This window comes from Peromyscus eremicus, chromosome 12 (assembly GCF_949786415.1).
Source record: "Peromyscus eremicus chromosome 12, PerEre_H2_v1, whole genome shotgun sequence".
Classification (NCBI taxonomy): Eukaryota; Metazoa; Chordata; class Mammalia; order Rodentia; family Cricetidae; genus Peromyscus; species Peromyscus eremicus.
The window spans coordinates 71519003-71536871 of record NC_081428.1 but is presented as its reverse complement, the minus strand read 5'-3'; the positions used below and the strand labels follow the sequence as shown (position 1 = coordinate 71536871).

Below are 17869 nucleotides of genomic sequence, written 5' to 3'. Positions count from 1 at the left end.
ACTTGCCATGCAAGCCTGACAACCAGAATTCAATCTCTGGAACCCATTGAAAGGCAGAAAGATCCCAGTAGTGGTGCTGCACACCTCTTATCCCAGTACTCAGAAGGCAGAGGCAGGTGAATCTCTGAGTTCGAGGCCAGCCTGGTCTGCTGAACAATGTCCAGGACAGCCAGGGCTACACAAAGAAACTCTGTCTTGAAAAAAAAAAATTAAGAAATAAAAAAAGAAAGCTTCTTTGAGACCCAACATGCTCAGGATACTGTCTCTCTGAAGTCCTGGCAGCCTGCTCAGACACCTGCCACGGTGATGGATGGACACACCACCACTTTCACTTTCGGGGGAACCTCAGACAGACCTCTGGGAGGCAGCCAAGGTGGGTGCCCTGTCCCGAGAGTCTGAGTTCTGAGGTGCCAACATCTGTGCTTGCCACCGGAAAATAGCTCCTCTTTCTACCTTCTAAAAACAAACAGAACAGTGACAGGAAACAAGAATCTCTTACAAAATGTGCCTGCTTCTCAGCAGTCTCTTTCCCCTTCAGGCCCACTGGCTAAAGTGTTCATCAGTGAACACAGGCAGATACTGGGACAGAAAGGAACCCTGGCTGGGAGGGCAAGGTGACGTAGGAATGTGTATGCCTAAGGTTCTGCACCTACCTGTGCTCTCCAGCACTGACCCACTCATCAGCCCTTGAAGCCCAAACCTGAAGGTGACTGAGGACAATTAAGACATGTAGGTGAGGATAGCTTATTGGAACTTAAGCCCTGAAGGCCAGAGAAGGCAGGCACTTGGCTAACACTGATCCTCTCTGGCTGATGAAGCCATTTCCTAGCTCCTGACCAACCGGGGCTATAACATAGAGCTGAGGCAAAGCTGAGACACAGGTCCACATTTCACTCTCCAATAGCTTGCTAGAAGGGCCCCTCTGGACGAAGAGCAGAGCCCTGTCTCCTTCCCAGCTCAACCTGCCCCCAGCCATCGGGAACAATCTTGGTTCCCATTGATTGCACGTGTCCTGCATGCCTGAACCAAGATAGCTGCTTAACCCACTGAAGGGTCCCTCACTTGATTCTGACACACACCTTCCGTGGAGGTGTCGCTGCAGTCCTTTGTAAGGGGGTCTGACACTGTTCCTTGGGAGATGTAAAGCTGATGAGATGATATCACAGTGTCAGAATGTGGGCTGGGTATGGCAGCTCCCTCATCCCCTGCCCCCAGGCCTTGCTGAACATGATTCTGATGGGTTGGGTTACAAAAGTCCCTTGGTTAAGCCGCTTGTTTGTCATTCCAAGTGTATGTCACCCATAGAAACAGTGTTATGCTGAGACTAACCGGAAACAGTCAGCTAGCCCGCCAGTTACCCGGAGCACAGTGTCTGGGTTTGGAGACGGCTTGGCTGAGCTGAAGGAACCTCTCTGGTTAGAAGCCAGAAAGGCTGAGTTTAAGCCGTCCTTCAGACATTCACCTGTTCTGTGGCCTTGGACAAGCTTGTCACTTAGTTCCTCCATCTTTGAATTGGGAATGCATTCCTATCTTCCAGGGGTGGCTGGGAAAATTGAGACTGTACATACGGTTACACGCTATATACACAGAGCCAAAGCCAACCTCGTTGCCACATACGAAGTTCACGAGTGTTGTGTCACAACTCGGAACACATGGCACACCTCTCCTGGTCCATTTGGACTGGGTATCTTTGCTCTCCTCAACTTTCTGGGAAAGAAATACAGAAACTCGGTTAACCTGGAGTCCCTGGCATTGACCCTGGAGCCCAGGCTGGAGACGTTGGCGAGAAAGTGACAGCTAGCCGAAGCAACCGTGGGTGAAGCCATGCTCTGGCGTGTGGAGTATTTCTTTATTTCGCTGACCCAGAACACCAGGTGGGTCGTTCCACCTCCAGCTAAGTTTCCTGAGGCATCACAGTCAGAGGCCTCCTGGTCCCATATGGTCCAAGAAAAGCAGTTTTCTTTCCTCTACCCCTCGAGTTATGAAATTATCCTCAAGACAAGTAGAAAATTCACCATATGGGAAGATGCTCAGATAAATACCTCCTCCCTTCCCCCATTCCATTTCCTTCCTGTGTCAGCTTAAAAAAAAACAAAACAAAAACGTACATAGAAAAGCACCAGCCAGCACCTTGAATGCCTGCACTAGATACTGCCGGCAGAATCCCTTTCATGGCATCCTTTTGAAATCTCAACCATATGCTCTCTGCCTTGCTTCCACTCTGACGTTTGTGACTTCTTATGCCTGAGTATGTGTTCCTAACACCCGGTCCAGGGACTGCGGTTTGCATGAGCTTGCCCTCTCTTGTCACTAGGTAGCAGCACTGTTTCCTGGCAGCATGCTGTACCCCACCCTGATCCTGCAAGGACTTCTCTGGTTCGCCCCCTCACTGGCAACTCGTAGACCTGCCTCGGCTGTAGGTCTCCACACTCTGCCCCGTCAGTTCCCTGGGTGAACTGATTGGCACTGCCTCTGCCGTGATTCTGATTTCTAGCTCACACCTGCTGTCCTTGATGGGATGTGGTTTTAGAATTTCATTTGAGTGCTCTATACTTTATCCTCCTTAAATCTCATTCTGAAGCTCCTCCTGCGTGGTCTTCAACGTTCCTCTTAGATTAGGGGATAAACTCCTGATTCTTGCCAAGGCCTCTCATCCCAGGGTCAGAATCCATGGTGCAGAGGAATAGTCATCTTCAGTCTGGGTACAGAGGAAGGGGCCACCTCACCTAAATACTTCCTTCTGCTTTTGCATATTTTCAGTAGGTTGAGCCCATATTAAAGGCTCTCAAAGATTGCACAAAAAAGAAATATTCCTCTTAGATTTTCCTAAGTATATTCAATCACTGAATCACACCCTCCAACCCCCGCCACCCACCTGCCATCTTCTGGCTAATTTCCTTGTACATCCTGGAGTTTACATTGGCCAATACCACTTACTGTGGAGGAGGTAGCCAAGGGAGCTCACTGTGGGTCTAAGTTCATGATGACTTTGTTAGCGGTCCTGCCCTTCGCTTTTGGGAAGTCCCACATCTGTCCTCCTTGTTAGAGTCTCATGCTCTTACTTTTTACCCCCCAAACAGGGACTGCACATTTTCTTTCTTCCTCCACTTGGTGTGTATTTCTGAATCAGACTTTGACTTTAGGTCCGCTGCGACTATCAGGGTCCTTTTCTTTCGGGATCGTGTCTTTCATGGTATCTTGGAACATTTTGTCATTGCAAACATACCGATTTCTCAAATGTTCATTCTCTGTTGCTAGGAGACTCATTTATATCAACAGCGTCAATAATTTGTAGACCAAGTCAAGCAAGAACAATAAACCATTGGTTCCCATCACAGCTTGACATTATGATTCCCGGGTATCAACATGACAGCTTGGGGGCAGGATCTAACAGGCCTAGGGATGTACTTGCACAGTGGTTTTCAAAATTAGAAAATTATACATACATACATACATATGCATATAACACACATATATACATTCACACACACACACACACACACACACACACACACACACACACACACTGGAGGCCCTCCCCCCTTTTTTTTTTGAAATCATCACTAGTTTTGCTCTTCTGACAGCAACTGGCTGAAGCCAGGTACAGCTCGCTCACTTTATATCTTCTCTTGTGTTCTCCAGTTTGCTGGAGTTCCCACCACCCCTTGAAGCCTCACACCTACTTGACCATCTCCCTGACCTCTGCAGGCATTTGGATGTGTGGCCCTTTCATATAGGCCTCTGCACTTTCCTTCTGGAAACCTCAGGCGCTGCTTTCAAAGGCCTCTTCCACGTGTTCCCAGTCTGGTCCTTCCCATCTGAGGGGCTGGCATATTTAGTCAGAAGTCCTAATACATGTCTGTCTGACTTCAAGGGCTCACTGGCTGCACCAGGGTAAAGGCTCAAGCTGGTGCTATTTGCAAAAAATCTGTGTACTTAATTACTTTTTTAGAACGGAAAAGTAGCCTTTGTTTATATTCATTTTTCCCCTGAGTTTTCCATTTTGATGAATGAAGATTATTCAAGAATTTTACCACCAACCATCCAGTTTTGATGACCAAGGGACAAACAAACCATTTGGTGAGCAGGCTATCCAGTTCTTCACATCCCTTTTAATTTACTGGCTTACTGTTGACCATCTCAACCTCCTGCCCACACGGTTAGATGAGGGAAAAAATATGATTGAGAGTAAAATTATGACCCAGGCCATCAACTCAATTTGTTTTAGTTTTTACCCCAACCCTTGATTATGAGCATTGGCCATTCCTCTCCCCAAGTTCAGAGACAAGGGGATTTGGAAAGGGAAGGCAAGAACCCTACTAACTGGAACACTACATGGACAGCACCAACAAAGGCTTCACTGAAATCAACAGTTTGAGATTTTAATTTATCTTCTCATTACCTTGTGCCCTTTGGTAGCTCAAAGCTGGAGACTGCCAACATACTCTCAGCACATTGAGTTCAAAGGCAATGTAAGGTACTTGGCTTGATTGGCACTTTAAAATGTTTTCCAAAAAGGCCCACTCTCAAGATTAAAGGAGTTCTCTATTGAACAGAATAGAAATGTCTTGTTACTAGAGAGAGAGGTATTTCTCCCTAAGTGTGTGTTCAGTCAACACAAATATCAGTGACGGCATAAGGCCCTGACACTTGAGCAGTTGCAGGCTATGAAGTGCATTCTTGGGGTTAGGAGAGCCTTTCTTTTACTGAAGAGCATCAGAAGATCAGGAAATGCTCTCTTTGTAAAGAGTGAAGTGATGGGACCCCCCCCCCCAACCCCAGAATTTAAACACTCCTACCGGCTTCAAAGCGGAGATCTAACGACACTCTACAGAGTGCTAATGGAGGGGATGCTTGTGTCACGAAGGAGGCTGAAAGCTACAGTCATGTCCAAAGCTAAGGTTATTACAGATGAGAGCCGCAGCACAATGCATTTTTGTTAGAATCTTACTGTCTCTGAAGAATCGGCAGACATCAGCTATAATGGCTTCCTTGCTAATTCCTCCAGTAAACAACAGTAATCACTTCAAATGTATTTATCGATCTAGTGTGATTTCTCTGTGCACCTTGTAAGATGGTTGTAATTTCTGTTTATACACTTGAACACTAAGAATCAGAGAAGTGAGTCACTTTCCAATGGCTCACAGGACAGAAGAGGCAAGGCGAGGGCCGACATTCAGCTCCTTGTATGTTGAATCCAAGAGAATTCAGAGATTTGTGTCTCTATATCATATTGGGGCCACATGGCCTGAGAGCAGAGTCGGAAAGCCCTTTTCTCAAGATTCCTTGATAGACAGCTTATTTCACTGAAGACTCGAGGAGCGGCTGCTTCCAAAGTTTCCTTTGGTCAAGTAGTAAGAGGGCTAAGAATTTTCTTTAAGAAACGTTTATTTAAATGAGGAATGAAGCTAAATCACCTGACTCTTTCTCAAGAACACTACCCTTTCATTTTGTACTTCAATTTCTTTTTAACAAAATAAGCACAACTGTGAAGATAGTTTAAAGAAATAAATTAGAATAAATGCACTAATCAGATAAGCTCTAAATATAAAGATGGGTTCCGTTACATGGCAAAAATCCTTTGAAATGAATCATAATTCTCCAAAGTTCTAGCTGGTCAAGTAAAACAGATAGATGGCTAATGAATCCCGACATTCTTTTCTTCTCCAGAGCTAACACACACACACACACACACACACACACACACACACACACACACACCATTTAAAAGCCACCTAAGTTGACTTCTGCAAGTAAAAATCTGAAATTATGCTAGTAAGGAAGAATAATGTACGGATCTTGCCCCCAATATGATCCTCTACTTCCATGGCCAATCAGTAAGTTTAAAGGTCAAGGTAGGAGAGAAAGTCCTATGTTTGGTTTCCATGTTTTCCTAGCCCTGGTAACTATCAACTCCCCCAGATTAGCAGAGTTGGGTGTCCTCCTCTCTCTCTCCACTTGTGTCTGATGTCACTCTCACACTACTTTGATGCTTGAGCAAGGCTCAATGCTCATCGGTCACAGCGTTTCTAGAAGCTTTGAATTTCAAAATGTATTTTTATTTTTCTTCGAGTTTCACGTATATATACAGGTATTTTGATCATATCTCCTCCAGTCTCCTCCTCCAACTTCTCCCAGGTATCTGTTCCATATCCCCCCTCCAAAGTTCACCTCCACCTCTCCATCTTCTATAACTCACTGAGCCCAGTTAGTGCCATCTACACTAACTACAGGAGCTACAGGAGCCTTGCAGATATTACTCTGTAAACCTTGAGAGTAAGTCATCACTCCATTCCTTTTGTGACTGAGTACACTTTCAGTTCCTCCACCCGCCTTGTAGATAAAGTACAAATACCTGTACAGACACCGAGCTCCCGGAGGTGCCTCACACCTGCATTCCTCCTCCTGTGTAGTCTCTTGCCTTTACTTTTGCACCCAGGATATTCTCACACTTGCTCTTTGCCCGGGCTGTTCCCCTCCTCCTTCCTCGCTCACCTGATGCCGTCTCTCCTTGCTGGAGTCTCCTTTCTATCCCAAATGCTCCCTCCTGACCTTCTTTTTGAAGCCTAGCCCCACTTTTGAAGCTAGCTGCTTCTGTCACCCCAATGTTCCTGACTCTGTTAAAACAAAGTTCATCATGATGCTGGTAATTGTCTTTCTTGAGTGTGAGGGTTTGGAGAGGGTTAGTGCTGTGGTTCACACTGGATAAACGATACATTGAAGTCCTAACTCTCCTCATGATGAATGAGACCTTATTTGGAAACAGGATCTTGGAGATGTGAAGACGAGGCTGTCTAAGATTAAGGTGGATCCAATTCAATGACTGGTGACATTAGAAGAAGTGGAATATTTGGACAGAGCTAGAGGCAAACAGGAAGTGTGCCATGTGCCAATCAAGGAAGAAGACTGGAAGGATGCTTCTATAAGCCAGGGGCTGCCAAGGAGTTCTGGCATCTAGCAGAAGGAGAGAGTCAGAATGCATGCTCTTTAAGCCTAGGGGAGAAGCTAACTTTGGTGATACCTCAATCTCAGATTTCAGAGAGTAAATCCCTGCTATTTCAAGTCACCTACAGGTGACAGTTTTCACAGCAGCCCTAGGACACAAGATGTAGATGGTCTTTCCATGTGCATGCAGACCGAAGGGGTCTAGGCAAGAGGAGGATGTAGTAGTCCATCCTTCCCACCCTAGAATATTAGCTATCACAAAATATTACTGGGCACCCAATGCATTTTGGCTGAGTAGGAACATGCTACCTTTCCAGTGTAAGTTCAGTGGGTCCCAAATAAGGTGAGACCATTCTGAGCTAAAAATGGCTAAATGAGTTGGTGCAATGAGCAATTTCATCCCCCGATAATAAACTATATACTTTAAAGAGGACAATGAACGTGAGAGAAAATGTGTCAAAAGCTTTCTAGATAGATTCTAAGAGAAAATCAAGTACAAATTTGGGGGCCAGGGCTGGAGCTGGTCAGGGAGGGAGTGCTTGGGACACTAGGGTAGTCCTTTGAAACATTAGGTGATGGTTAGGCCACAAGAGGAGATGTCATACTAGCCGAGGAGAAGAGGATGAGGGCAGGTGTAGCAGGAAGGTGAGATACAGAGAGTGTGACAACAAGGAGGTGGCACTGATGCTTGGGGAGAAAGAATTTAGTGTAAAAAGCAGGAGAGCTTAAGGTCCTATGAAATGGAACGTGGGCTCTGGCAGGAGACTCTTGGTGCGGTGACACCAGATCACAACCTCATCGTGTCAAGGAGACAAGTGGGCAGCTTTCGGGTGGGGCTGAGGGGGAGGGCAGCAGGATGGCTTGAAAGGACAGTTAAGCAGGACAAGATGGGAGAGGTCTTGGCCATGACACGCTAGCCAGTCCCAGTGTGTTGGGAGGGACTCCCATGTGGTATGGCTTGATGGTGCAGTGAACATACCCCCGGGCTGAGAAGAGAATGATGTGTTTATCATCCCAGATGAATCAAGAACTCTGCTTTTGAGAATGCTTGCAAGAGATTCCACAGCTTTTCTCAGTATCTCATTTCAGGCTTTGGTATGGCTCTAGACCAAAAGTTTTGTCTTCCTACCCCAAATAGCAAGCCCTCCTTCTGCCCTCCCACTGTCTCTTGAGCTGAGATGAAGAGTTTCCTGTTGTGAACCCTTTCCTTGAAGCCCATTCTCAATGCACCCATTGGTTCTCTCTAGGGAAATGAGTGTGCTTTGTTATGGTTTTCATACAGTCCTTTAGTGGGCTCTGGGGCATCTCTGTGCTCTGTTTTGACTGCTTTTCTTGGCTGGCCACACTGGCAAACTGGGTACATGGAATCATAGAAGAGTGGTCAGACTTATGAGGTTGTGAAATTAGACAGGCATGGTTTTAATGCATAACACCCTCACCCTACCCCTTGAGTAGTAGGTCTTGGGAACCTTTCCCTTGGGTAGTAGGTCTTGGGAACCTTCCCCTATTCCCCTTGACTAGTAGGTCTTGGGCACTTTCCCCATTCCCCTTGACTAGTAGGTCTTGGGCACCTTCCCCTATTCACTGTGACTTGACTAGTAGGTCTTGGGAACCTTCCCCCATTCCCTGTGGGTAGTAGGTCTTGGGAACCTTCCCCTATTCCCCTTGACTAGTAGGTCTTGGGAACCTTCTCCTATTCCCCTAGACTAGTAGGTCTTGGGAACCTTCCCCTATTCCCCTTGACTAGTATGGTCACTACTATGGTACTTCTTCTGACCTTCAGATTTCTCTGTAAAATGAGTTGACAACATTTGTCTTACACTTGGACAACCATGTCAGTTAAAACAATGTGTTCCAGAGTCCTCCACAGCGATGGCTACTATTGAGTCCAGCAGACCATCTCCTGAGCACTTACTACATGCTCTCATGGTCACTCATACTAAAAAAGTTGACCACTGTGTGGTTTGGACAGCAACCTCTTACTGCCCCTGATGAATAAACAGAAATGGGTCCTCCTGAGACACAGCAAAACCACAGAGGGCCTGGAACCGAGAGAATTAAGACCTTTTCAGCTTTTATTTATTCTTCACAGAAGAAGAACTGCACAGCATGCCAGAGAATTACTTCAATTGCAAAGGGACTTGAATAATATCTCTAAAGCTCTCATATCGTCTCAACAAAACAATTGTGATTTTTTTAATTGAAAAATATTAATCAAATCCCCACTTTGGATAAACTTACTCTGATCATCTGCTTTTCACAATTTTCCTTTCACAGCCTGTAAGTGCTTCTGAGATAACATTTATTGCCACTGTAATAATGTAATAATGTTTTAAATCAGTACATACAGTGGGGTCTCAAGGAAATCAAGCTGCACAGGGAAAATGCTGAGAGGAAGTAGATGAGGAGAGCATCGGATTTCCTGGGATGGAAATGGCATGATTTATTTTTCTACAGTGTGCTTGAACTGTTTGTCTAAAGAAAAATATTTAGAAAGTAGTTCATTCAACTTTCTAAAAACAGGTACCACCTGAGTTTCATGACATGTCTGTCAAATGAGCTGTGAAAATGCACCAGCATGCTGCAAGTATGTCTGAGCAGTGATTTCTTTCCCTTTAGTGTTTGTTTGCTTTCCAAATGATTTGCACTAATAACACAAGGTGCTATAGAAAACACTGTGTGATATCTTACTGAAGTGTATGATGAAAAATAGGTTGATATTTTGTTGAAGATTGTTTTAAATCAAAAGAAAGCATGTGCCAAACGTTTCGAGCCTGATGACTCACTGTGAGACCACCAGATGTCTACCCATCCAGCTCAGAGAATCAAGGGTTCTGAGTCAGCCCACATGACCTCCATCTGCTACAGGGTCTACCCTGGTAGTGAGAACATTTCTAAAAAGAGCAGCTACGGTTGTTGTACCAGACTCCACGGTAAGCATTTTAGATACACTTCTCTACTGAGATCTCAGAATGCTCCCCGAAGGCCACAGATGTGCAGTAGGCAGAATAATGCTGAAGATGTCAGTGCTCTAACCCCAGAACTGTGACCATGGTAGGTTACACGGCAAAGAGGAATCGAGACTTCTGACTGGGATACAAGCTGCCAGTCTGTTGACCTTGCCATGGGGGAGATTGGGAGCTTTGAATGGTTCAGTGTGTCTCAGGGTCCTTGTAAGTGTAGTGGAGAAGCACAGGAAAGGTCACCAGAGGGATATAGTTAGAAAAAGACCCCATTGACCATAGCTGGCTTTAAAGATGGAACGTACTGTAAGGGTTTTATTTCCTTTACAGAATACCCACAGGAGTAAGAATAAAAATAGAAAACACCACAACCAACTTCATGTGGGGCTTTTCCAGATTCTAAATATTTGAAAACAACATCTTACATATGGGGGGAAACAGGAGCAGACAGTTTGGCCCGCTGAGTACCTCTCTTGAGGTCCTGAATATTGGGGAGGAGGCAAAGGCCAATTCAGGGCACTGGACTCTCACTGCCGGGAGTTTGAATTCACGTTTGCTGCTGTTAAAGCCAAATGGGTAGACTGCAATGTGGGGATATTCACAGGGTTCCCGAAAGAATGACAGAATGGTTTCATTTTTAGATAAAGGAGTTCATGATGTGAGTGGTGTAAATGCGGGGCATTTGCACTTTCAGAACGGGTGCACGGAATGTGTTAGTCTGTGTTGTGCCCCCACCTACCATCTCAGTGTTCAGCTGGGGAGTGGGGAAGGGGAGAGGTGGGAGTGAGGAGAACGAGCATCATTGATGAGCATCTGACTGCCTGGGCCACCTGCCTCTCCACCAGCTGTGTTCTTCATGGCCTCAGCTGGTGAGCACCAAGCATTCCAGGAGCACCTGGCATCTGTCCTGCACCCTCCCCTCCCCCTCCCCCAGCCTGCTCCTCCCACTGCCATGTCTGGCTTGGAGTCTTGACTCCCTACCTTAACCCAGCCTTCAGCTTTTGGTCTTGGAATGTCTGCTACTCAGACCCCAAACTCTGCCTCATGGAAGGAATTTTTCTCCACAACTCTAATCCAGGAGAGCTCGATCCAACTCAATCCAACCCTGCTGAATCAACACTGTCTTCCCAGTGGTCAGATTTTATACAATTTTTAGTTTCCCCCAACTTCTCAGTTTGAGGATACTGTCTATATAATAAAGATCGCACGAGATGCGCACCTCACTTGGTACTCCATCAAAGATACTCATTCGTTGTCAATACTTATCGGTGATTTATGGCATACTTAGTCCTCAGGTTTACCGGCTAATGACGTTCAACAGCAAATATCGTTGAACTCGAACTGTGCACCACAGAAGGACTTCACCACTGCTTCTAGCAACCTTGCGACTTTCAAGGGAGGAAGCAAAGGATTAAAGAGATTAACTTTCTTGCCCAAGGTCACACAGCCGGTAAGCAGCAGAGCCAGATTCTGATGCCAGCTTGGGCTAAGCCCTGTTGCCTCCTTCTATAAATATCTACCAGGCACTTAGTTCTTTGCAATGTATGTTCTAACCTTTGAAAGACTCAAGCTACACTAAGGTTTCGGGGGAACCTCTCGTCAGCTCCCTGGTCCTGGATCCAGGGAAGCCGACACTCCAGACCCTGCTAACTACCCGAGGGCTTTTAGGAAAGGTGGTCAGCCACTGGCAGCACTGATGTGAGCCCTTTGAAGGGCCTGACAGGAAATAACTCCAGTCTCAGTTGCTGAGAGACATGCTCAAGTGGATGACACTCAGCAGGTTTATGTGACACATTCCTCCTGTGCTCAGAGTTCCCAAGCGCGAATGAAAACCTCCGCAGTGAGACTCTATCTGGATGCTCACTGACAGCGGCATTGGGTGTCTTTAAGGAATAGATTTCAGATACACAAAACTTCACAGACATAGTCTGGAAAATTTGCCAGGACTGTGGTTGGCTACCCAGAAGGCCTGGGCAGGGTTCTTTTCTCATCTGTGAACCCTGACCACGACCCCTTTAAAAAATTGAGAATTGCTGTCCTCCTGAGTTCAAATCTTCTTTGCTCTTTTTCCTCTTTTGTCTACTCTGTGATCTGGACCAATGTGCCTTTTAATGATTTCATCTCTCTTGCCACGGCCACCTCATAGGCGTAAGATCTATGTAGTTATTCCAGGCCCTGCACTTAGAAGGGCTCTTGGTTTAGTTCATTGCTTGCTCACAAACTTCTTAATCGTTCTTAAACAAGGGACTGTATGTTTTAATTTTGCCCAGGGTCATACAAATCCCATGGCCAGTCTTGCTCCTTGCTGTGGACAGTGGAACAGGGAGAAGACTTAGATTATAGGAGATAAAAAGGGGTGATGGGTGCCGGGCGGTGGTGGCGCACGCCTCTAATCCCAGCACTCGGGAGGCAGAGGCAGGTGGATCTTTGTGAGTTCGAGGCCAGCCTGGTCTACAGAGTGAGATCCAGGAAAAGGCGCAAAGCTACACAGAGAAACCCTGTCTCAAAAAATCAAAAGAGGTAATGTGCCTGTACTCCTTTCCTAAGCCAAGAAGAGTATATATTTTTTTTTCCCACAGAGACAATTCACAAAGGTGGATAAGCACACAATGTCACCATCATCCTTAGCCTTGGTTTCTTTGTCTCTAAAATGGGAACGAGAGCACTTCCCTTATATATTATAATGAACACCAAGTGGGATCATGTATAAAGCACCTAGGAGAAGGCTTTGGAAACACTGGAACAGTGATCTGTACAAATGAGGATGAGATGTCAGGGCTTGAACTCTGGAGTTTAGAGGTAGTTTAGAAATCAAGCTCGCTGCTTAAAAGATTGTCTATCACTTTCTCCCAGGCTGCTCCCTCATCACACAGAATCACAATTCAAAAATGACAACACTTGTGTTGTAAGGTTGAGAGTTAAATCGTTTACTATATTATAAAATACCTAGTTAACTACTTGGTGTCTAACAGGAGCTCAAAATGTATCATAATTATTTTAGTTTTGAATTCCATAATCGAAACACAATCTACTTATGAATGGACTTCCAATGGCTTACTAAATGTAAATTCCTTTTGTTCAAAGATAATTTTGTAAACAAATCTTGAGGATTATTTTTCCTTCTTTGCTAGACTACGAATATCTTTCCTTTTGTTTTACAGAACCCTGGCTGTTCTGGAACTCATAGATCAGGCTGGCTTCAAACTCAGAGACCCACATGTCTCTGTCTCCCGAATGCTGGGATTAAGGGCATGTGCCACCATGCCTGGCTAGAGTATGAATTTCTTTCTTTCTTTTCTTTTTTTTCCAGAGCTGAGGACCAAATCCAGGGCCTTGCGCTTGCTAGGCAAGTGCTCTACCACTGAGCTAAATCCCCAACCAAGTATGAATTTCTTAAAGTCAGTGAGCATGTCTCACTTACACCAGAACATTTTCTAACATATTAGAATTTCAGTAGAGCTAAAACTCTGTGTCCTTTATGCAGACAGTGTGACAATAATTTTCCTAACATTGCTAAATCAGGGACAAATAGTAAACACACCAATAACTAGGTGGAAGGAGGGGCCTAGCTTGACTGAGATAGCTCACACCACCACCTCCTTGGGTCTGGCTTGTGTTCCACTAACAAAGTTATCCCACTGGAGAGAACACTGGCTTCATAAAACTACCACTTTCCCTGGCAACAACTAGTATAGAGAGATCACTGGAGGAAGAATTAAGAAACCTCAACAATTGAGTCATAATTTGATGTCTCTTAGGATACACACACACACACACACACACACACACACACACACACACACACTCCACACATGAGTATTTTTGGTACAATTTCAAATTGTCTCCAAACCCACAAAGCCTTTGGAGCCTTGTGTTAAGAATTACTAGAATAGCTCCCAAGCAGACTAGCAATGTGAAAGTTCAGGTTTCCTGGGCAAGTCCAGCCCTCACTATCCCTCTGTTGTTGAAAACAAAACCAAACCAACAGACCAATTACAACTCCCTATATTTAGCCTCAAGGTTATCTATCCCTGAGGGGCCAGTCTTAGGCATTAATGCTAAAGGCTTGCAGCCAAGCAGCAACCGCGCTTTGAAGAACTTAAGTTCAGCCCAGTAAAATGAAGCTTTGTTTGATAATATCGTTTACATTTTCAAATCCTAGGTACCAGGCTTTTTTTCCTATCCCTTGTGGCCCTTCCTAAGTTTAGCTGCTGGTGTAATGGAGGTAACCATGGCAACAGCCACCTGCCTCTTTAAAACCATCTCGAATGCTAAATACGGAAGCCTAGAGAAAACTGCTTGCCAGCCTCTCGGCGGACAGACTGAATACTCCTGGGTGTTTTGGAGACAGGCAGGCAAGCAAGCGAGATGGAAGACCCGAAGTTCTCCAGAGGAAACGGCCGGTGGCTTTGGAAAACAGGGGCTCCCTCTGAACAACTTCACTTCTCAGGCAAGCACACAGATGTAAATTCAAATCCATACGCCTGTCTTCTCTGCCAGGTGAAACACGAGGCTTGAACCCCACCAAATCTAGGAGCTGCCCTGTAAATGGGATTTGGGGAGTGAGAAGGAAAAAAATTCTGCAGGTCGTGACGAATTCCTCCATACTTGACACTCCGGGTCCATATTATGATCCACCCCACACCCCACACACAGATCTGTCATTCTAGTTGGACTTAATAATGTGGTTTTCCTGACACTCTCTGTTCAGTCTCAACTTTTGGAATAGGAAGAAACTTCGTCTTCTACTTCCTTATTCTCTAAAACGAGGGAGACACCTTCCTTTCCATGGCAAGAGACCATGCAACAGCTGCATGGAGGGAGGGCTGCTTCTTCCCCAGGACACTGTGCTCTCACGCTCCATCTTCCGATGCTTCTCATTCCTTCTCTGGGGATGGCCCTTCTGGTTTTTTTTTTTTTTAATTAAGTTGTAAAATATATTCTTGATTTCTCTAACCCGGGCAGGTCATCCCTGTCATTAAAACATTCTCCCTGGCGGGCAGTGGTGACACAAAGCTATACAGAGAAACCCTGTCTTGAAAAACCAAAACCAAAACCAAACCAAACAAAAAAAAAAACCCACAACAACAACAAAAACCAAACAAACAAAAAACCCCACAAAAAACTAACACAAAAACAAACAAACAAAAAAACCTACACTCTCCCTGCCCAGCTCCCAGCTCTTGCTTTTTGTTCTCTTAGGTCTTCTCTGCTCACATCACTTCTCACACACTGGTATGCATGCTTGCTTTGCAGACTGTTTCCAGCAGGGGGCAGTGAGTGACGGGCCATCTGTCCCAAACCCCCACAGAATGGTGTGTGGTCTGCAGTATATTATCAAAAGATGTTGCTGAGGAAGTGAGTGAGTGAATGAAAGGATGGATGGATGGATGGATGGATGGATGGATGGATGGATGGATAGAACCTATGGGTTTCACAGGCGTAGGGTATCTTTCCAGACATATACACATGAGTTATTTGTGTAAAGAAGAGCCTGAAAGTCTGTAGGATGGGCAGGAGTGTTTTTCAAAAAGCTGTCTTGAGGCTGCTATTCTGCTGGGACAAGCATCTGCCTTTCTGGGAGAAGAGAGGGGATGGGCTTGATTCTTTCTGGAGAGGAAGAACAAGAGGATGAGGATGAAATTTATACTATTTGTGTGGGAAAGAGGCAGTCTCCTGCCAATAGGTCCAAATCAGAGTCCTCTCCTGAGGTGGCCACAGCAAACCTCTTCACTCAGCCTACGTGGGTCATCAAGAGTGGCCCTCTGTTCCCTTATGAGCACCACTTCTACACGGAAGGGCTGTCGGGCACCAAGAGGACTATGCTGGGCGCTGGTAGGGTCAGTAACAATGACAACGTGCCAGCCCAGGTCCTCAGACACAGAGGGGAATGTGGAGATGTAGACACACAACATTTTAGAACACCAAGGAAGAAACGAGCTGAAACAGAAGTTTTGCCCTGTATGAACAGATCCCCGATTGGAACACAATGAAAAATACCCCAAAGCAGTTATTCTCAAAAAGGCCATCCACCACCTACATCCTGTCCGACCCAGTAGTGGAGTGCAAGGCCACCTTGGAAAAAGACTTGAAGTAGCAAGAAAGGCTTCAAAACTGACATACAAACTGACCTAGTGTGAGGAAGTCTGGACTCTGGGGAATTCGCAGCCTCCATGAGGGAGAGAGAGGTTCCCCTGACCCCTACACCAGCTCCTTCCACCCGAGCCTACTCTACACGCATGCTCAGAGCGCAAGCTCAACCCGGGCCAGGTCTTGGGTTTTGTGCCTGCCATCTTTTCTTCTCGTTAATGCATTGATATTTGACTTTAAAAAAAAATCTTCAAGTTTTCCCACTTTTCCAGTGTAAGTAGGACTCTTAAATGTAAATGGTGTGATAAGGTATGTACAGCGGTTTAAGAATGGTGATTGTGTACTTGTACAGGAGTGAGGAAGGCTGAGGGGAGGGATGGCATGTCAGTTTGTGACTACAGTATCAGGGGCTGGCAGCACGTGCTTGCAGTGAGTTGTGGGCCCAGGGTCTGAGTGAGACGGAATGCAGCCCTAAAGCAGTTCAGCTGCGGTCTGATTCCTGCTTTGACATTACTTCACTGTGTCCAGCCTTGCCCTGGGTACGCTCCCGGGCTGTGGAGTCAGGAGCTGGGCTGTAAGTGAATGTCCTCAAATAATACTCTAACTTCTGCTTTGAGGAGAATTCTGTGGGCTAAATACATGACCATCCCTTTACGTTCAAAGATCAAGTCCAGGTTATTACCCCACCGTTCTCCATCTGCCTGAGGCTAGGCGTGGAATCCAATGATGATCTTGAAATAGTACAACAGGGGACAGAGTTGGATGGGGCTTTGCCAAAAACATAGAGAGAGGAAAAAAGTGGACCACTCCACGGTGATTGTACGCCAGTCACATCTCAGGTTCTGGTAAATCCCACTCGCTTTGCAAGACAGGTTTGGGGTCGCTTGCAACTGATCTGGTTTTCTCCTTTCTTTTATGTTTGAACCCAATCTCCAGGCATGCGGGCTCCCATGCGAGGCCACCCGGTGCCCTCCGGGGTTACTGCCATTGCAGGGGCCTCGCTGCTGCCCTCTGCTGTCCAAGGGAGGCTGGCACCTCCCCGGATCTGAGACCCCCAGCAGAGCCCTTCTCTCCCCAAGACCGGGCTGCTGGGGGAAGCTGGGCTTTTAGGGGAAACCTCTGAGTCCCTGGAAGGGTTCCAGGTGGCCAAGGACAGGCTGCTTGCCACCCATGCCGTCCCCAGACGCCTCCCTCTGCTCAGTTCTTACGGGAGGGGACGGGCAACCAGGCCGCGGCAGGTTTCTGACATTTTTTTCTCCTTAGAAATGGAAACCCTCCTTCCGGCAACGTGGCAGCAAAGCTAAGTCCCCGGGCGACGCAGGCCAAGGACATTTCCGTGGTAGCAGGTGGGAGGCCGCACTGGCTGGCAGTCCCTGCCGGGCGGGGTGCCACCCCAGCAGCTCGCATGCTCGCTTACCTGCTGTTGAATTTTTCAGGATGTTTCTCTCTCATCATGTGGAATCTGTGTGCAATGGAAGCATCCTGGAAACAAAAGAAGAGAAGGCAGAAGCCTGGTTAATGGTTGTGGCCATGAGCTGTGGTGGGAAGGGACACATAGGTGCCCCCGGAATGCCCAAATTCCGGAGACTCCAAGTCACAGCGGCTCAGCATCACGTCCAGGGGTAAGCTGGTGCCAAAACTCAGTCCTCTTAGGAGCTTAGCTTGGTTGGTTGCCTCGGGGTCCCGGCAATTATCTCTGTATCTCAGGCCCTGTGAACAGCCGCAGTTCAGCCGGAGACCTTAGCTCTTTGGAGACTGAGGCAAGAGCAGGCTCTAGGGGGAAGGGAACACCACTCTTCCCTCCCAGGACAGTGAGGGTCTCTGCTCAGGTGAAGCCAGAAGCCTGTGGGGATGGTGGTGGGGCATAAAAG

At 46.4% G+C, this 17869-nt stretch overlaps 1 protein-coding gene across 1 annotated transcript in view; it reads right to left on the bottom strand.

The window, feature by feature from the left end:
• Dgkg (diacylglycerol kinase gamma) overlaps window positions 1-17869 on the bottom strand; it is a 198541-nt gene that overhangs the window by 63621 nt on the left and 117051 nt on the right. The window contains exon 20 of the mRNA XM_059277313.1: window positions 17416-17480. Coding sequence (XP_059133296.1) covers window positions 17416-17480 — 65 coding nt within the window. The remainder of the gene's footprint in view (window positions 1-17415; window positions 17481-17869) is intronic.